Source organism: Humulus lupulus, chromosome 9, assembly GCF_963169125.1.
Source record: "Humulus lupulus chromosome 9, drHumLupu1.1, whole genome shotgun sequence".
Lineage (NCBI taxonomy): Eukaryota > Viridiplantae > Streptophyta > Magnoliopsida > Rosales > Cannabaceae > Humulus > Humulus lupulus.
Genome location: NC_084801.1, coordinates 140400227 through 140421628, shown reverse-complemented (window position 1 = coordinate 140421628; position 21402 = coordinate 140400227). Strand labels below are relative to the sequence as shown.

Genomic DNA, 21402 nt, shown 5'->3' with positions numbered 1-21402 from the left:
ATCTTTGAGGACATTTTTGATATCACCAAATAAAAAAAATGTGTGTTTTTAATTTTTCTTTTGCTCGAGGACTAGCAAAATATTAAGTTTGGGGGTGTGATAACTCTACAAAATAGAGTTATTTTACCACTTTTTATGTGCTAATTATTGCTTAATTCTTGAGTTTTTAATTGATTTATTAAGTTTTTAAATAATTTTGCATTTATTAGTCTTATTGTAATTTTCTAGATTTTTATATGTTTTTATAGATATTTTATTGTGTTATATTGTAATTGAATTAGTTAAAATTAGTATTGTTAGTTTGAATGCTAAAAATATGATTTTATTGAAATTAAATGTTATGTAAATTAAATTGTAATTAATGTTTTCATGGGAGTTATATGGTATTTTTTTTTTTTTTTTTTTTTGATCTAGAAGGAAAAAAACTTCATTGAACAAAACAGACATATACAAACAAGGCCAAAGCCCAAACCAAAACCAACTAACAGTCAAGAACCCACCCTCACATTACATACAATTGGAGCTTCTTCAAGAAGAGCTTGAAAAGAGGGGCATCTTTCCTAATCTGAACCGTATACAATCTATAATTCACTAAGGTAATAATTTCCTTGGCTATACTATAAGCTGTCATTGAATAACCATCATATAAGCACCTATTCCTATTCCTCCAAATAGTATATACCACAGCAGCAAGAATCATGTTCAAAGTGAGACTAAAACTGTTATTAATCCCAGCACCAAAACTGACTGTCCAGGCCGAATACATTGAAGACCAGGCAGGAAAACCAATCCAGGTAAAGATAAAACCCAGCACCTTCAAGGATAAGAGCAATCGAAAAAAAGATGCTGATGGCTCTCCAAATGCTCATCACAGACCGGACACAACAAGCTAGATATCTGCAAATTAGCTTTAGTAAGATTATCTCTGGTTAACAGAAATGAATTGACCACCATCCATAGCACAAATCTATGCTTAGGAAGAATTGAACGACTCCAAATAGCTCTTTTATAGGCTACCAATTGCTGGTTTAGACTACTGTTATACAGCAAGGCAGGTTTAAACTTTCTAGAAATACCAGCTGCCATCACCTCTTCTTTGCTGAATTTGTTCCTCAAATGGCATAGTTTTCGCCAATACCAGCTGGTGTCCGGCTTCAACCCATAGCTCCAAAAGTCAGCCCCCTTCAAATAAACATGTTGAATCCATTTGACCCACAATGTATCCTGTTTATTCGTGACTGCCCAAACATACTTAGCCAGCAAAGCTCTATTCCATCTAGACCCATCTCTAAGACCAAGACTTCCAAATGCCTTGGGGAGACAAACCTGCTGCCATGAAGCAAAGTGTAGCTTACTGCGAGTCCCCGAAGCCCCCCAAAGGAATTGTCTACACAGTTTGTCGACCTCCTTGATAATGCTTTGAGGAAGAATAAACACATTCATCCAGAAATTACGCAAACCAAACAGAACAGAGTGGATGAGAAGCAGCCGGCCAGCATAAGAGAGATGCTTGCTAGACCAGGAGAAAAGTTTAGTTCTCATTTTTTGAACAATGACCTCACAGTCCGAGTGCTTCCATTTAGTAGGCCTTAGAGGAACCCCAAGATAATGAAGAGGAAAGAACCCTTCAGAGAGGGTCAAAAGCTGACAAATCTCTCTTTTATCCTCTACAGGAACTCCTCCAAAATAGACCATAGACTTCATGGAATTTATTAGTAAACCAGAAGCCTCACTAAACAACCCAAGAGCATCCTTAAGAACATTAACATCCCCAATGGTGCCTTTGCAAAAAAGAATTATGTCATCAGCAAAACACAAGTTAATCAAATTTATGCTCTTACACATCGGGTGAAACCGGAAATGAGGAGACCTGGATGCCCATTGAATGCTTCTAGTCAAATATTCCATAATGATCACAAAAAGGAGCGGTGACATAGAATCCCCTTGACGTAAACCTCTTTTCCCCATAAAACTGCCCTGAACCCGGCCATTTAACAGCAAGAAATAATTGGTATTTCTGATACAGTTCATCACCCAACCTATAAACTTCATAGGAAAACAAAACGACTTCAAGAGGTTTTCCAAAAACAACCAATCAACAGTATCGTACGCCTTGCTTATGTCTATCTGCATAGCACAGCGGGGGGAAGTTATCGCTCTACCATAATTCTTAATAAGATCTTGAAGAATCATGATATTATGAGCAATAGACCTACCACGAACAAAAGCACCTTGATTTGACTGAATAAGAGAAGGAAGCACCAAAGCCAACCTCTTGAAAAGCACAAAAGCACCTTCATTAATAAAATATATGGTATATTTTATTAATGAAAATATTTAATTTTAATTTAGTTTATAATTTATTTTGTAGGAAAATTATTTCATTTGTGGCTCTTGAAAAGCAAGGAAATCAAAAGAAATGTGGTAGTTTTGAAAGAAAATAACAAGAAATTTGGCATTTTTCAAATGGGCCAATGCCTCAGCCCAGGCCCATTTTCAGTCTCCCCTTGCTGCCTCCAGCCGTGGCCATCAACGTCCTTCTATATTGCCCAGCTGAAGCTCACGTTCAGCAGCCTCAGCAAAACTCCACTGGCCAACCTTACATCCAAGGCCCAACATTCAGCTGCTACCCCAATAGCGCCCCAGCCCACCTGCCAGGCCCGTGCCTCACCTCCACCAGCCACGCCTAGCACCAGACCCATTCGGCCCACCACCGAATTTACCCAACACAGCCCCCTTGCACCCCACGCCAGACCCATCTGCTAGCCACCAAAATACCAAAAATCATATTCCCAATGTTTTTTTTTCTTTTCACTCAAATATCAATTCACTCTTCCCTATTTTTTCTTACCTAAATAAACATTCCTAATTCATTTTTTTTACCCTAGTTTTTCACTAATCTTCCATCCAACCAAACATTTCATCTTTCCAATACCCTTACACTTACTCTTTTTATCCTACCACTTCCCAACACAATTAAATTAATCAATTTATTTATTTTAATTTGATTAATTTAATCTCCATATTTTTCCTATAAATCGAGTCTTGTAAGACCATTTGGGGGGCTCTTCTTCATCTTTTCAACCTCTTCTACACTTAATATTTTTCTCTCTTCTTTTCACTATTTTCTCTACCATTTTCATCTTTTGGAGAGCATGTCAAGTATGTTATTTTGTAATTTTTATTTCAATCTAGTTATGAGCTTCTAATATTTTTCAAGATTATTAAGATGATGATGAAGCAAAATGTAACTAGATAGTATTTTTTATTGTATGTTGATTTCCCATTTGTGCAACATTGTTTATGAAGTTTTCTATCAAAGATATGCATTTTTCATCTATTATTGATTGTTAAAGCATATTACACTTAGTTCTTCATTATGCAAAAAATATGATATTCTTTGATTAAATGTTTTTCATTAAATTATTCACATCTAATTCTTAGAGCATAAGTATCATATTTTGCCTAAACATAATCTCTTTGATTTTTTGTAGTTTCATTAGGTTATAACACAACTAATGCTTAGAAATTATATCTTATATAAGTGAAGAAAAATCCAACCTTTTTGAAAGTAACTTGTGCTTGAATAGAAAATGTATTTTGAAAAAAATATAGTGTGATTTATTTCAACTATATCTAAACTTGGGAATCAATATACTTATAAATATTATTGAACTTGCATTTTGTGGATTCTAATATCTTAATAATCTTATTTTACATATCTCATTTGAAAACCATTTTTCTATTTAATCTTAAATCTTTTTATTACTTGTCTTTTATTTTTCTAAAACAAAATCTCATTAAATATTTGGAACTAGGTTAGAATCTTCTTGCTTTGTTTGAAATAGTTTCTTTTGATGTTAGTCAACTCCCATGGGTTCGACCTCGTACTTACATGAACATTATATTCCGACACGATTCGTGCACTTGCGAGTATAAATATTAAAACACCCTCTTTTGGGTTCAACAATGATGAAGGTAATTATGACGAAGCAGCCGATACGAACTATGTCTACCCATCGGGCGATCATATGGACATTGAGGAGACGGTTGTGTCTGAGAACTATTCATACCTACACTCTTTGGGTGGGAAGGCTAGGGACATGGCCGACGACGGACATACCAGCGGTGCAACCATCGATGCCTGGCGACGAGTTTGCCTTCAACGCCTCTGTCCCCCGCCCTTCTGTGCCTAAAATGAATTTCTTCATTCCTTCTTTTGTTGGGGCTCCTCTACCCTCGGGGGGTTGTTCTAGGCAGGGGTCTTCGGGTGCCTCTTTACCTAAGGAGGTGACTCTGCGCTCTTCTGCCCCCCACACCTCTGCGGATGGATCAGGACCTTCTCTGTCCTTTTCCCTGTCCAAACATGCCTCGGCCGGCGCACACATTTCCCCCAGTCAAGCTTATGCTTCCGCCTCTAAAGATCATCCTCTGGCAAGGAGGTATGGAGAAACCATGAGCCATCACCTGGGAAACTTTCCCAAAGGCGAGTGGGGAACCTTGCAGGACGTCCCCGACGTCGAGCTAGAAGACGCCTATATCCGCGCCTCTTTGCAGGTACTTGTTAAAACCTTCGAATAATAATAATAATAATTTTTTTTATTTTTACATCGCTTAACCTCCAAGGTTCTATTCTATGTTTTTTCTTTTGGCCTTACTTAGGCTTCTATCCTGGGTCACCGGCTTATCGCCTCAAACTCTTCATCTGCACAACGGCTTCAACACCAGCTTGAGGAGGCCATGGGGAACCTTTCAATGGTTGAAGCTGAGAAGGATGCTTTATCAGCACAGGTCTGTGACTTGGAGGTGCATGTGGCCGAGGCAGTTCAACAGAGGGATGCTGCTTTAGCGTAGGCTGCATCGACCTCTCTCTCCAACACCAAGCTAGAGGCTACTATCCATACCCTGAACGAGAGGATTGCTACACTCGATTCTGAGCTTATAAACGCTGAGAACGGCATAGTTGAGCGTACGCTACATGTCGTGTGGAGGACCAACCATGTCGTTGACCTGTCTCCCTTTGGATATTATGCGGTTGAGAAAATTTCGGAGTGGAAGGATCAAGACGGAGACTTGTAGATTCCTTTGCCTTCGGTTACATATGTTGTTTCCATGTAATCCCTCATATTATTTCCCCTTTCTCATTTTTTTTTGTGTTTATCAAACTTAAGGGGCTTTGGTAAGTCCCTCTTATTATTGTTATTTGTGGATTACATATCTCTTTCTTGATCTGATGATGATAATCTTTCTAGAGCACCTTGATTATACTTTTAAGGACACGTTAACCCATTGGGTTCTTGGGGTCCTTTTATATTCTTTGCGCGCGCTTGTTACTTTTTGCGAGAAGCGTCCTTCTCGTCATTATGCATAGTACTATTTCTTCAAGGGTCTCTTTTAGGACCCTTTTTGGCTAGCCGGCTTACTGGTCGTTCTAGACTTAATGGGAGATTCCTTTCCTTACGGCTGCACCCCCTACGGGGGTGTCAGCCTTTGGTTGGAAGTCATCCTTTTACATTATTCCCTTGATATTCATAAGGGTAGCTAATCCTTTTGAATATAAGAGATAGGAGTTTTTTTTTTTTTTTTTTTGCTTATACACGTGCCTCCTGCCCTGCCCCCCAAGTGCTTGGTGAAATTTATTCCATCAGGCACTTTGGTTGACGCTCGCATAGAGAAGAAAAACAACACACGAAGTTGTGAACAGTTCCATTTATAGTAGGCAGGTTACAACGGCATATATGAAATGTTTACATCTACTTGGGAGGTTATCTAGGTAACCTCTTTGGTTCTTATCTACTAAGTTAACATAACATGCAACAAACTAAACATAGACATTCTTTGCATCGGATGTGGAAGTCTTATTGGTGATACTTCTTGAGGTGTTCTGCATTCCATGCTCAAGGTATGACGGTGTCATCCATGCATGCCAGCTTATAGGTGTTTGGTGGTATGTATTGAGCGACTTGGTAGGGTCCTTCCCAGTTCGCTCCAAGTACCCCCGCCCCCGAGTCTTGCGTGTTGGGGAGTACTTTTCTTAATACCAGGTCTCCTACTCTAAACATTCTCTCTCGCACCCTCGAGTTGTAGTACCTTGCTGCCCGCTGCTGGTATACCGCCACTCTCATTTGTGCCTTTTCCCTTCTTTCTTCTAGCATGTCTAAGCTTTCGGCCATTGCCACATGGTTGAACTGGTCCTCATATGCTTGTATCCTGAAGGAGTTAACCTTCAACTCAATCGGGAGGACAGCCTCACATCTGTACGCTAACGAGAAAAGGGTCTCTCCAGTGGTTGTGTGCGGGGTGGTCCTGTAGGCCCAAAGCACATTAGGTAGCTCCTCAACCCAAGCCCCTTTCATCTTCTCTAGCTTTGTTTTTAGGTTCTTCTTAAGGACTTTGTTAATGGCCTCCACCTGCCCATTGGCCTGTGGATGTACAACAGCTGAGAAGCTTCTCCTTATCCCTATTTCCCTACAGTACTCCTCGAACATTTCCCCCTCAAACTGGATGTCGTTGTCAAAAATAATTTTGTACGGCACTCCATATATGCAGACAATGAATTTGTTGACAGAGGTGGTGATATGCTTAATCGTTATTTTTACTAGAGGTTCCACTTCAACCCACTTGGTGAAGTAATCTACGGCTACAACTGCGTACTATGCTCCACCTCTAACTGCGAGAAGGGCGCCAATCAGGTCTATCCCCCAGATAGCAAAGGGCCAAGGGCTAGTCATGCGTGCCTCTGGCATTTGTCACATTTCCTTGCAAAGTCATTTGCATCTCTCTCCATGGAGGGCCAGTAGTACCCTTGCCTCATGGCTTTTCGAACCATGGATGGTTCACTCGCATGGTTGCCGCACTCACCTTCATGTATTTCATACAGTACTCTCATAGCCTCCTCCTCATCAACACATTGCAAGAGTGGCACAGAAAACCCCCTCTTGTATAAGATCCTGTCTACCAAGGTGTATCGAGTAGCCTTATACACCAGCCTCCGAGCCTCCCTCTTATCGGTTGACACAACTCCATCCTTCATGTAACTTATAATCGGGTCAGCCCATGACTCCTTTGGGATGCTGACCATGTGAACGTCTGAATTAACGATGCTTGGTCTCAGTAAGTATTCCACAAGTACTGATTCAAGGACATACCCATCTTTAGTGGAAGCCAGCTTCGTGAGGGCATCAACATGGGTATTCCTCTCTCTCGGGATTTGCTCTATGCTATACTCCACCAACTTCCCCAGATAGCCTCTTACCCTTTCTAAGTATGCAACCATCTTAGGACCCCTCGCCTGATACTCACCCTTCACCTGGAACACCACCAACTGTGAGTCACTAAAAATGTGTAGATACGTTACCTTTAGCCCCTGGGCCAACCCCAACCCCGCTAGGAGCGCTTTGTATTCTGCCTCATTGTTCGAGGCTTCGAACCCAAACCGTATCACGCAGTACATCCTGTGTCCTTCGGGTCCACTCATCATGATACCTGCTCCTGATCCTCCTTCGTTGGATGCTCCATCCACATGCAGGCTCCATTCTTCAGAACTCCTTGGCTCTCCTTCTACGACTGATTGTCCCTCTTCTTCATCTCCTCCTTCATTTGGTCGATAGGTGAACTCCACTATGAAGTCTGCAAGCACTTGTCCATTGATGGAGGTCCTTGGGGTATAAGTGATGTCGAATTGACTCAACTCGATCGACCATTTCATCAGTCTCCCCGAGGTTTCAAGTTTATGCAAGACCTGTCTTAAAGGGCTATCAGTGAGTACTTCGATCGCTTGGGCATGGAAGTAGGGCCTCAACTTCCTTGAAGCCACAACTAACGCGTATGCCAACTTCTCTATCTCTGGGTATCGGTTCTTCGCATCTACTAACCATTTACTGACGTAGTACACGGGTTGCTGGTACTTCTTCTCTCCTTTAACCAGGGCAGCGCTTATGGCATGCTTGGATACTGGCAAGTATAAGTATAGCCTTTCGCCTTTTTCAGGTTTTGCCAACAAGGGTGGCTTCCCTAAGTGTTCCTTCAACTTGATAAAATCATCCTCACATTCTTCATCCCAAGCGAACTTTTTGCTCCCTTTTAGGATGTTGAAGAAGGGGAGGCACTTGTCCGTAGACCTCGAAATGAATCTATTAAGGGCTGCCACCCACCCTGTTAGGCATTGCACCTCCTTCTTGTACTTGGGTGGACTCATTTCTATTAGGGACTTTATCTTATCAGGATTAGCTTCGATGCCTCTGGAGTTGACCATGAAACCTAAGAACTTTCTCGAGGATACACCGAAAGTGTACTTGAGTGGATTCAGCTTCATTCGGTACCTCCTGAGTGTGTCAAACATCTCACCTAGGTCTTTTTTGAGTTCTGCGGCATTTTTGGTCTTCACCAGCATATCATTAACATATACCTCCATGTTCCTCCCTATCTGGTTAGTGAACATCTTGTTCACCAATCTTTGATAGGTGGCACCAGCGTTCTTTAATCTGAAAGGCATCACTTTATAACAGTAGAGTCCTTTATCCGTTATAAATTATGTACGCTCTTCGTCAGCTAGGTTCATAGGTATCTGGTTATATCCAGAGTAGGCATCCATAAAGCTAAGTAACTCGTGCCCGGCCGTCGCATCCACCAGCTAATCTATCCTTGGAAGTGGAAAACTATCCTTAGGACAAGCCTTATTGAGGTTTGAGAAGTCAACGCAAGTCCTCCATTTTCCATTCATTTTTGGGACTAGCACTGGGTTTGATACCCATATAGGATAGAATGACTCGCGGATGAACCCATTAGCCTTCAACTTGTCAACCTCCTCCTTTAAGGCCGCATAACTCTCTAGGTCAAGCGCTCATCTTTTCTACCTAACGGGCCTCACCTTGGGGGCGATATTCAAATGGTGGCACATGATAGCAGGATCTATTCCCACCATGTCTTCATGACTCCAAGCGAATACATCCAGATTGTTCTTCAAAAACCTTACCAACTTCTCCTTCGGGTCGCTCTAAAGGCTTTTTCCCACCTTTAACTTTCGCAATGGCTCTTCCATCACCACGATTTCCTCTACCTCCTCCACGGGTTCTGCCCCTGGCTCCTACATGATTCTGGGGTCTAGTTCCTGCGGGTTTGCGCCCCCATGTACCACCATCGCCATTGGTTCTCGCGGTTTCATAGACATGCAAAGGGAGGTGTTATAACACTCCCCTGCCTCTCTTTGTTGTCCTTTCATACTCGCTACTCCACCGGGAGTTGGGAACTTGACGACGAGGTGATATATTGAAGTTATTTCTTTCAATTCTCTTAGGGATGGTCTCCCCAATACCACATTGAAAGCTGAAGCACAATCTACCACAACGAAGTTTGCCATGACTGTGGTCAGTCTGGGTTGTTCTCCCATGGAGAGTGCCAATTCAATCACCCCTAAGGATTGTATCGAGTCCCCCGTGAATCCATATAAGGAGGATTGACAAGGTTTCAAGTGTCTGACGCCCAAACCCATCTTCTCCAAGCCAGGGCGATATAAGATATCCACGGAACTTCCGTTGTCTATGAGGACCCGATGCACCCGTATGTTAGCCAACTGAACTGTCAACACCAAAGGATCATTATGGGGAAAGTGCACCCCTCGTGCATCCTCCTCCGTGAAAGTGATTGAGTCATTTTCTCCCTTAAAGCTTTTCGGGGGTCGTTGCTCTAAACTCATGACACACGGTGGTGGACTCCGTTGAGCTTCTCTAGCGTACCTGTCTTGACCCTTCCTGGACTCTCCCCCAAACCCCGGACCTTCAAAGATCGTTCTCACTTCTGCTTGTATCTCTGGGGCTCTTCCTTGTGCCTAAGGTTTCACCGGCTCGTCCTCCGATTTCTGCTTTTCCCTTCTGACATATTGGCCTAGGTGCCCCCTGCGGATGAGCTCTTCAATTTCTTCCTTCAAATGGGTACATTTCGCCATGGTATGTCTGATATCCTTGTGGTACTCACAGTATTTGCTAGGGTCCCTCTTGGACCGGTCTTTTCTCATCGGTGGGGGCCTCTTGAAGGGAACTCGATCCTCATTTGTGAGGTAAGTATGCTCTTTGGTGTCCGTCAGGCTTGTATAGAAGGTGTAAGTCATTTGCCTATGGTTACTTTTGTGTTTGGACCTTCTCTATTAATCATCTCTTGGCCCTTCATACGCCCTCTTCTTCTTCGCCCCGTTCGACCCTTCATTGACTCAGGGCTTTACATTGGATTCGTTTTTTCCTGCCTTTAAGTTCGCATGGCCATCCTCCACGCGAATGTAATTTTGTGCCCTTTCGCAAAAGTCATCTAGGTCAGTGACTTCCCTTTTGAGCATATTATCCCACAACTTGCTTCCCGAATGCACCCCGGCTGTGATGACCATTTTTAACTCCCTGCGGGTCAAGCTCCCTACTTTGGCTGCCTCCATGTTAAATCTGTGGATGTAGCTCTTTAGACTCTCATTTTCTCCCTACTTCACGTTGGCGAGGCTAGTGCCCGGCATTGTGTAATCACGCATGGCGTGATGCTGTTGGAGAAATTCATCAGAAAACTGCTGCCAAGACCTGATGGACCCTGGTCGAAGTCTCTTGAACCATTTGTACACGGGTCCTTTCAATGTGACAGCAAAGCAATGGCATCTGGCTCCGCTACTAATCCCCCTTAACTTCATCAGGTCGTTAAATGCGTCTAGATGGTACTTAGGATCTGTGTTTCCTTCATATGGGGTCATATGAGGCTCCATGAAGTTGGTTGGGAGCCGGATGGCTTGGATCTCCTTAATGAAGGACGATTCATGGTAGAACTTGTCCTCACTGGCTTGTCCTACAGATGTAGTGATGATCTTGCTCCGTAGGCTCCTCATTTCTGTGTCTAGGTCTTGTCTCCTCTTTTTCAAGGAGTCTCTCAACATGGACGGGTTAGCATCTCCCTTTCCCTTGCCTTCCCGGGGGGCCATAGGAGGTGTAGTCCTTTTATCCACCCTTTTCTTGTTGAGTTCCTCTCGTAGATCTGAGGGTGTTTTCCTTGAGGTGACTTCGACGTCTTTACGAGGGCCAGCATTGTTCTTCTGCTCTGGCCTCTGGGGCTGCTTCAGTGGTCCGGGACGTTCGTGCTGCTTCGTCCGGGGGGTATTACTGGTGGAGAGTCGAGTCCTTCCACCATCTACCGGGACGGTGGTTTCTACCCTCTCTTGACCTCTCTCTTTTTGCTTAGGGAGAGATATGTTTGATTTCCCTTGCAACAGGCCATTTAACACCTCTTGCATGTTCTCTAAGGTGGTTTCTAGCCTTTGGTTCTTATGGTGCAGTTCACGTATCTGCTCTTCGTAGAATCGAGATCTAGAACTCAAGCTCACGGAATGGATCCGGGGATGCTTGTCAGGTCTGCGCGTCGATGGGCCCGGATCCTACCAGCCGGAGTTCGGCACCTGTGGCGACCTTGGGGGCAGGAACTCACTAGCATCTCTTGCAGGGGCAGCTATTGACCTTGGATGATTCTCATCTGGTGGGACGGCCAGGGATGAGGCCTCCCTCTCATCTTCATGAACCTCGGGTTCCTTTGGGGCCTCCACATCAGCAGGTTACTATAGACGGTTTGTGGAAGGCTTCTCGAAGTTAGCTGCACCGATGACAGAATTGACACGAAAGAATTTGAAGTTTATCTGGTCAGACAAATGTGAGAATAGTTTCCAAGAATTGAAGCGGCGACTTATTACCGCACCTATGTTGAGTCTTCCTTCGAGGGAAGGGAAGTTTGTTGTCTACTGCGATGCATCGAGGTTGGTTTTAGGCTATGTGTTGATGCAAAACGAGAAATTCATTGCTTATGTGTCACGACAGCTGAAGGAGTATGAGCAGCAGTATCCCACCCATGATTTGGAGTTAGCAGCAGTGGTGTTCGCACTGAAGGTTTGGCGGCATTATCTATATGGGGAGAAGTGCGAGATATACACCGATCACAAGAGTTTGAAGTACTTTTTTACACAGAAGGACCTGAACATGAGGCATAGACGTTGGCTAGAGTTGGTAAAGGACTATGACTGTGATATTCTTTACCATCCGAGGAAAGCCAATGTAGTGGCGGATGCGTTGAGCCAGAGGGGCCCAGGTCAGTTATATAGTTCCACTCAGATCTCGAGAGCGTTAGCTGATGAGATGGTCAGAGCGGGGATAGAATTGGTGGTGGGCCAGTTGGCCAATATTACTCTGCGGTCGACCCTGCTAGAGTAGATTAAAGAAGGTCAATTGGTAGACGCTCAGTTACAGGAGGTTAGAGGGAATGTCTTAGCGGGAGTAGCTAAGGACTATTATATTTCTGAGGTTGGATTGCTATGGTATCAGGGGCGGATTTGTGTTCCAGCTGATGAGGGGATCAAATGAGAGATATTGGATGAGTCGCATACTACACCGTACTCACTTCATCCGGGTACCATGAAGATGTATCGGGATTTACGGACGTTATATTGGATGTCCGGGATGAAGAAGGATGTGGTGGAGTACGTAGCTAAATGTTTAACTTGTCAACAGGTGAAGGTTGAGCATCAGCGACCGGCAGGGTTGCTTCAGCCTTTGGATATTCCCGAGTGGAAATGGGAGGATATTACGATGGATTTTGTGGGAGGTTTACCAAGGATAGTAGGGCTTCATGACTCGGTGTGGGTGATAGTGGACAGATACACCAAGTCAACCCATTTTCTACCAGTGAGGTCGACATATACTGTGGATCAGTATGCAGAGTTGTATGTGAGGGAGATCGTACGTCTCCATAGGGTTCCTATGTCTATAGTGTCAGACCGGGATCCTATCTTTACCTCCAAGTTTTGGGGTAATTTGCATAATTCTATGGGAACTTAGTTGAAGTTCAGCACAGCCTTCCATCCTCATACTGATGGATAGTCTGAGAGGACAATTCAAGTATTGGAGGATATGCTCAGAGCATGTGTGATTGACTTTGAGCGATGTGGAGTAAGTATCTCCCGTTGATTGAGTTTTCATATAACAATAGTTACCAATCGACGATTGGAGTGGCTCCCTATGAGATGCTGTATGGGAGGAGATGTAGATCACTCATTCATTGGGATGAGATGGGTGAGAGGAAGTATTTGGGGCCGGATATGGTTCAGAAGACAAATGGAGCTATTGAGAAGATCCAAGCTAGGATGCTCGCCTCATAGAGCAGACAGAAGAGCTACGCTGATCCCAAGCGTAGGGACGTGGAGTTCCAGGTTGGGGACCACATGTTTCTCCGAGTTTCACCACTGCGAGGAGTGAGGAGATTTGGAAAGAAGGGCAAGTTAAGCCCTAGGTTCATCAGACCTTTTGAGATCCTGGAAAGGATCGGTTAGGTGGCTTACAGGTTAGCCTTGCCACCATCGTTGTTAGGAGTCCATGACATATTCCATGTTTCTATGCTCCGGAAGTACGTCTCAGATATGACACATGTATTGAGGTATGAAGACTTGGAATTGCAGACAGATTTAGCTTATGAGGAGCAACCGGTTCAGATTTTGGATCGGAAGGATAAAGTACTACAGAATAAGACGATCCCGCTTGTTAAAGTGTTGTAGAGGAATAGTAGGGTCGAGGAGGCGACCTGGGAGCTTGAGTCAGTGATGCGGGATCAGTATCCCCAGTTATTCAGGTAAATTTCGAGGACTAAATTCTCATTAGGAGGGGATAGTTGTAACGACCCAAAATTACTAATAAGGCTTAAGGGCCTTGATTAGTGTGCCGGGAGGGCATAACTGGATTATATGTGAGTTAAATGATTAAATGCATGATTATGTGAAAAGCATGTTTATATGATTATTTGGATATCTGTGACGCATGACTATGTGTATTAGTATGCATGTAGGCCCTGACTAGGTTATAAGGGTATATTCGTAATTTTGGCCCGTTGAGGGCATAAATGTAAATATTTGTGATAAACTATTGAGACCACATTATTATGTGGATATATTTGTAACTTGTGACATGAGGCGATCCTAGTGAGCGGTGTAGCGGAATAGACACGGCGGGAATTTGTACCCAGCTCGGGGCGAGCTTGGGGTATTTCTAGGAATTTAGGAAATATATTGGAGTCTATTTGATATTGAGAAATATAATTGGTGATTAGTTAGGTGTCGGAAAGTAAGCGGTAAATATTAGAGACATTTGAGGAATTAGCGGGAATTGGGAGTAGTGACCAAAATGCCCTTATGATGTGTAAAAGCTTAGTTTTAATTGGGAGGGAAATATGGTCTTTTGGTGTTTAGAATCAGAGATACGTGTTATACTGCTTTGTGCCTTAGTGTAATATGTAGAAAGCTTTAGAAGTCTAAAGAAAAGAAGAAAAAAAAGAAGAAGAAGGAAAAGTAGAAGTCTCTTCTCTCTCTTGGTTTGGGATTTCTTCTCCATTTCTTGGAGCTTTTTGGAGCTGTGGTTCAGAGGAGGGCTAGGTCAAAGCTTAGCAATTGGGTTCTTGATAAAGCTTGAGGAATAGCAGAGGTTACTCATTCAATTAAGGTAAGTTGTCAAGGTTTTCTTCAGTTTTGGTTTTGGTGTTGAACTAGATTTCTGAACTGGGTTTTGATGGGAATTCTAGGGAATTAAGGCTGAGGTTTTGAGGAGGGAAATCTAAGGAAGTGCGGAGGATAGCCTAAGTTTGAATTTTTCTATTGAAGGTAAGAAATTTCGAACTTGGTCACTTGAATACTGAAGTTTCTGTTGTTTTCTGTTGAGTTGTTGAGTTTCAAGATCATTCATGGCTTTTTCTTGGTTTGATGATGCATGTGGTTGAGTTTTGTATGGTTGGGTCATATGGGGTGAGATATAGATGTTGGTAGGCTTGTTTTGGAGTTTGGTTGAGGTTTGGAAGGATTTTGGAGGGTTTTGGCTCGAGGAAGTTCGAAGAGGAGAAATCAGGGTGTTGTCTGGCTGTGACTAGCGCTGTAACGCTAGCCTTAGGGCGCTACAGTGCTAGGCTTGGGTGCTTGGGGCATTTTTTGCTCTGTTTGTAGCGCTATAGCACCCTCTTTATGGCGTTGTAGCGCTATCCTGTTTCCAGAAGAGGGTTTTTGGGATATTTCTTAGGGTTTTTGCCCGGGGGTTTGGGGTTCGATTCCACCACCCCGTTTAGTGGAATTAGGGCTTCCCGAGGGCTCGGGATTGTTCCTGAGGCTAAGTTTTGGAATTGAAGTTTGGTAATGGTTCTAACTTGTTACCGTGACTAGGTGTACGCTAGCGCTCGGAAGAGATCGTGCTTGAGGGTCGGTTTCATTGATTAAAGCTAACGGAATCAAAGGTAAGAAAACTACACCCGGATATGTGATTATGTTGGGACTAAGAGCTCCCTATATCTGCTATGATGTCATAGATGGTATTATGCCATGGGACATGTGATTAATGACCTAAGAGTGCCAGAATCAATATTTGCGCACAAGGCGCGGTTCGGCCACTGGTAGCTGAGGACAGCTTGATATTCACTGAGCTCGGTTTAAGCGAGACGGAGTCAGTGGGATAAATAGAGGGTGCGACCTAAGGGCGTTGACCCTGGTTTTCGTATGTGAATTTATTATTAAAGTGAAATGATAAACTTGGTATGTTGAATACTTGATTATTGTGAATATTTGGATTGTTGAGTATATGATTATACTGTATGAGTTATCTGATTGTTTGTTTGATGATTATGCTCTGTTATTGTGTTTTCTTGCTGGGCCTTGGCTCACGGGTGCTACGTGGTGCAGGTAAAGGCAAGGGCAAAGTGAACCAGTCCTGAGATGGAAAGCTTTGGGCTAAATGTACATAGTCAGCTAATCGGCCGCCACGGCCGAGGAGTAGTACAGAACAAGAAAAACCTAATTGTCGATTTTTGCCCTTAGAGTGGCTGGTAGCTGTACTTTTATCCTGAAATTTTGTAAACTGTCTTTTAACGTTATTACTTTTGGGATCCCATGTAAAAGTGCTTGTTTATAAGAAATGAAACTTTTGTGTCCAAAATCTTTTAACCCTAGTTCAACTATAGTTTCAGTAACACGTTTCTAACTAAATGACTTGATTAGTAAGTCTTGCACTTTTGTAAACACACAGTGTAACGGTCTTGGCTATCTAAGGCGTTACACCACCCTAGGCTGAAATTCCATGAGGCATAATCCATAAAAATTGACCAATTAACATGCTCATAACTAATAGGTTTTTAAAAGAAAGAATAAGAACGCACAAAACACCAATACAACCCTAGTATGCGTTCTACTTCCAACATTTGCATTTTAATTATCAAAACTCCTAACAATGTTCATGAAACCCTAACATGCTCCTATTATAACAATATTTCCACATCTCTTTCATGCTAAAAATAAAGCAAAGAAATCTAAGCCTAAAGCATGCTATTGCCGAAATATACATAGAGTCCAACAACAAGGTTTAACATTCAAACTCATCATGCTTCTTTATTCAATTCAATAAGAGCATAGCACCAATAACAAAATATACTAGCAACACTTATCATTTTTTCTATAAAAAAAAATATATCCATTCATTCAAACCACGAACATGATTATCCAAATTCAAAATAAATGTAACAAACCTTAAAGCATGCATTCAAAATAGCCACTTTATAAAAAAAAAATTGTAACGACCCAAATTTGCTAATAAGGCTTAAGGGCCTTGATTAGTGTGCCTGGAGGGCATAATGGGAATTATGTGTGGTTTTAATGATTAAGATGCATGATTATGATTTAAAGCATGTTATGTGACTATTTGACTATTTGAGATGCATGACTATGTGTATTAGTATGTTTATAGGCCCTGATTAGATTAGAAGGGCATAATCGTAATTTTGGCCATTATGGGCATAACTGCTTTGTTATATGTGATAATTGTCGAGACCACATTATTATGTGGATATATCTGTGATCTGTGACTCGAGACGATCCTAGTGAGCAAAGTAGCGAAAAAAGTCATAGCAGGGATTGATACCCGGTTCGGGGGTATAAGTGGGAATTTAGTAAATATGTTGGGGTCTATCTTGACATTGAGGAATATTGTTGGTGATTAATTAGGTATCGGGAGTTAAGCAGGAAATATTAGAGACACTCGAGGAGTTAGCGGGAATTGGGTAAAATGACTAAAATGCCCTTAAGTGGACTAAAGGATTAGAATTAATAGGGAGGGCATAATGGTCATTTGCTTTACAGGAGTTAAGTATTACCAAGGCTTTATGCTAGTGGGAAGTGTAGAAAGGTGTAGAATTCTGAAAAAGAAGAAAAAGGAAGGAAAAGAAAGAGAGAAAACAGAGGGAGTTTTCTGAGTCGGTTCAAGCTTCCTTCACCAATTTCTTGAGGATTTCTGGAGTAGAACTCAGAGGGGAGCTAGTCCAATTGAGCCACAGGGTTACTGAGCTAAGGTTGAGGATTTGACAAGGGTTTAGCAAGGTTAGGCCATCACTTGAGGTAAGGTTCTGTAAATTCTTCAGTTGCTGGTTTGGTTTCTGAATTATGGTGTATAAGTTGAGTTTGATGGGGAACTTTGGGGAAATTCAGAGCAAAGGTTAAGAAAAAGTAAGCCAAGGAGGTCTAGAGACATCTTGTGGTCGAAATCCTATCAAAGGTATGAATTCTAAGCTCTAACTTTGATATTCAGCTGGTTTCTGTTGGGTTTTAGAGTTTAGGAGTGACTATGGTGAATTCTGTGTTTGTGGATGCATGTGTTTGAGTTCTAGGTATTTGGGGTGCTTAGGATGAGTGGAGTGTGGTTATAAGGTTGTTTTTGAGTTTGGGAAAGAATTGGAAGAGTTTTGGTTCGAGTTGGTTCGAGAAAATCGCAGAAGAGGGAAATTGGTGTTAGTCTGCCTGTGACTAGCGTTACAGCGCTAGCCTTTGGGCGCTGTAGCGCTAGGCCATGGTGCTGAGGGGATTTTGGCCTCTGTTTGTAGCACTGTAGCGCCCTCTCATGAGCGTTGTAGCGCTACCCTGCTTCCTGAAGGGAATTTTAGGGTTGTTTGCAAGGGCTTTTGACCTAGGGTTTGGGGTTTGATTCCACCACCTTGTTTGGTGGAACTAGGACTTCCCGGGGGCTCGGGATTGGCCTCAGGGATAGGTTCCGGACTTGAGGATTGATGATGACTTTGGCCCATGATTGTGTTTAGGTGAGCGTTAAGGCTCGAGGGGGATCGTGCTCAAGGAGTCGAGGGATCAAAGCTAGTGAATTGAAAGGTAAGAAAACTGCACCCGATTATATGTTTGTGATGGGACTAAGTGCTCCCGAGAATTGTATCGTGTCAATGATGGTATTATGCCATGGGACATGTAAGGCGGCCTAAGAGTGTCGTACATAGTATTTATGCACAGGGCGCGGCTTGGCCACTGGTAGCCAAGAATATTCACTGAGCTCGGCGTAAGCGGGCCGGAGTCAGTGGGATAACGGAGGGAGCAGCCTGAGAGCGCTAGCCCTAGTTATCATTTGTGCGGTAATATGTGAATTGAATTGATATGCTTAGTATGTTGAATACTTGGTCATGCTGAATGATTACATGTTTGAGAACTTGTGATGCAATGTGGGTTATGGATTTGTCTGTTGAATGCTTATGCTCTGTTGTTGTGTTTTCTTGCTGGGCCTTGGCTCACAGGTGCTACGTGGTGCAGGTAAAGGCAAAGGCAAGCTGGACCAAGCCTGAGATGGAGAGCTCCGAGGTGGAATGTACATAGCCAGTCGTTCGATCATCATGGTCGAGGAGTGTGTCAGGACAGAGATTACCTAACTGCTTGCTTTGCCTTAGTATGGCTGGTTATTGTATCTGAATCTTATAACTTTTGTAAACGATCTTTGAACTTGTATTTTTGGGATCCCGTGTAAACAAATAATGTTGCTTAATGAAAATGTGGCTTTCGAGACCAAAACATTTTAAACCCTAGTTCCTTTACAGTTTTAGTAACACGGTTTTAATTGAATGACTTGATTAGCAAGTCTGGCACTTTATAAACACACAGTGTAACGGTCTTGGCTATCCAGGGCGTTACAAAAATACTTCTAGAACCCTACACATGCCTTGGCTGAAACCACCATTATCATAAGCCTATCAATATCAACATGTTACCATATCACAATCCTGCCTTAACAACAAAACCCAAAAAAAAAAACATAAACAAAGAAAAACATAACCATTACCACAATTAAAAGGGCTAGAGATTTCCATTACCTCCTTTGGTTGAAATTAAAACTCAATAAAAGATGATGGTCACCCTCTTGGTATACCTAGGGCATTTCGAATCCCCAACAAATAAAGAAGACAAAACAACATCAAGAAAAGTTAGCAACAAGAAGGTGATGAGATGGATTAGAGGATTAATCACTAGGGAGACAAGAATACAAGCCTAAGTTGTAAACCACCTTTATTTCCTTCTCCTTCTCTTTCCCATGAACTCTCTCTCTCTCTCTCTCTCTTGCCCTTTCTCAGCCACCAATATCGAGTTCTCAAGCTCCAATTTTCCTCTAAATAAAACCCTAGTGACTGACCCCCCCCCCCCCTAGGTGAAAGAAAGGGAAATTTCCATCTTTATTTCCCTTGATTCTTGCCTTAAAATTCACTAGGGTAATGGTTCCAACTCAAAGGATAAGTCAAAAACACAAAAATGGAAACCAAGCCAATCTACCTTCCCCCTCTTAGTCGACCCCTCTCTCCCTCCTCTCTCTCTCTCTCTCTCTCTCTCCTACTCGACCATGCAAGGCCTTCCACACTTCATTTCCTAATTTCTAACTTTCCAAAATTGATACAAATCCTTACCACTTAATTTTTCTTATTTCTTCTTTTGAATAAAATAAATAAATCAAATGGGAAAATACATGGTAGTCTATTGCATGCTCACTATGCATACCATCCACATGCACACACCCAAGTGTTCATGTCATCACTACTAAGCACGCACCTTCATGCACACAAACAAAACTCATAAGCAAATTCACAAAATAAAACAATTAAAATTCAATTCACATAATCACTACCAAACTATTCAAACAATAAAAGTAAATTCCTAACACTTAACAATTAATAATAAAATAATGCACACAAATTAATAAAATTAAAAAAAAATGTGCACTACATAAATTGACTGATTGAACATCATGAACAATCCATCTAAATTCCTTTAGAAAGAGGTATCTCCCCCACATTACACTTCGCCACATGTATGAGGCTCTTTAAGTGGGTTTGGTATGGAGGAAGGATGAATTAGGAAGTATAATCCTTTCATAACTTTGGCAACTAATTAGTTGGGCGGATTGTATATGCGAGCCACTTGTTTAGCAAGGAAATCTTGGTTGAAGAGAAAAAGATTCCTAAAACCAAGGCCTCCATCAGTTTCGCACAAATGTTCCCACTTACACCAATGCATCTTCCTTTTTCTATTGTCACCACCCCACCAAAATCGTGTACATAGTCTATAAATTTCAATGATTAGGGACACGGGTAATCTGAATAAGTTCATCGCATATGTTGGTATTGCCTATATTACTAATTTCAGAAGGACCTCTCTGCCTCCTGTTGAGAAGAGTTTAGATTTCCATCCAAATAGCTTGTTCCACACTCTATCTTTTATGGACTGAAAGAGCCCACTCTTACTATTTCCAGCAAAATAGGGCAATCCCAGCTCATGTTTTAACAACGCAAATAGTCCCTATACACACAAGAGAAAGAGGAATGGTGATAAAGGGTCACCTTGTCTCAGGCCCTGTGTAGATGTGATATTGCCAATGACATCCCCATTAACAATGATTAAATATTTGACAGAGGTTATACATTTTCGAATTAAAGCTATCCAACTAGTGTCAAATCCAAATTTCTCCATAATACCCCACAAGAATTTCCAGTCCACTCTGTCATATTCTTTTGCCATATCTACTTTGTTGGCCCAATACCCCGTTCTACCCTTCTTCTGGTGTTTAATCGTGCTAAGACACTCAAAACCCGCCATGACATTATCAGTGATCAATCTCTTAGGGATGAAGGCACTTTGTTCCTCTAAGATGATGTTGCCCAAACATTGTCTTAAACTATTAGTTAGCATTTTGGCAATAATCTTATACAAAATGTTGCATAAACTAATAGGATGATAATCAGTAGTATGAGTGGGGCTCTTAACTTTTGGAATCAACATGATGATGGTGTCATTGATACACTCCATAGTACCTTCCCCATTGATGAATTTCAAACAAGCTTTGCACACATCCACACCTACCACGTCCCACAATTTATGAGAAAAGCTCCCATTCTTGCATGGACTTTTTCGAGGATTCATATGAAATAAGGCATGTCTAACATCTGCATCAGTGAACCCATGTAGTATTTGTCTATTCATGGCATTAGTTACACGGTTTGGAACAACATTAAGCACCCTCTCCAAACTTGCCTGCGAAGGTTGATGTGATTTAAATAACTCCC

General features: G+C 42.2%; 1 protein-coding gene across 1 annotated transcript; it reads right to left on the bottom strand.

The window, feature by feature from the left end:
* Positions 1 to 816: 816 nt before the first annotated feature.
* LOC133800103 (uncharacterized) lies at positions 817 to 4388 on the bottom strand. The gene is made up of 2 exons (XM_062238076.1): positions 4124 to 4388; positions 817 to 2294 (listed from the first exon to the last, which is right to left on the bottom strand). The coding sequence occupies exons 1-2, from the start codon at positions 4386 to 4388 to the stop codon at positions 817 to 819; spliced, it is 1743 nt and encodes a 580-aa protein (XP_062094060.1).
* Positions 4389 to 21402: the final 17014 nt, after the last annotated feature.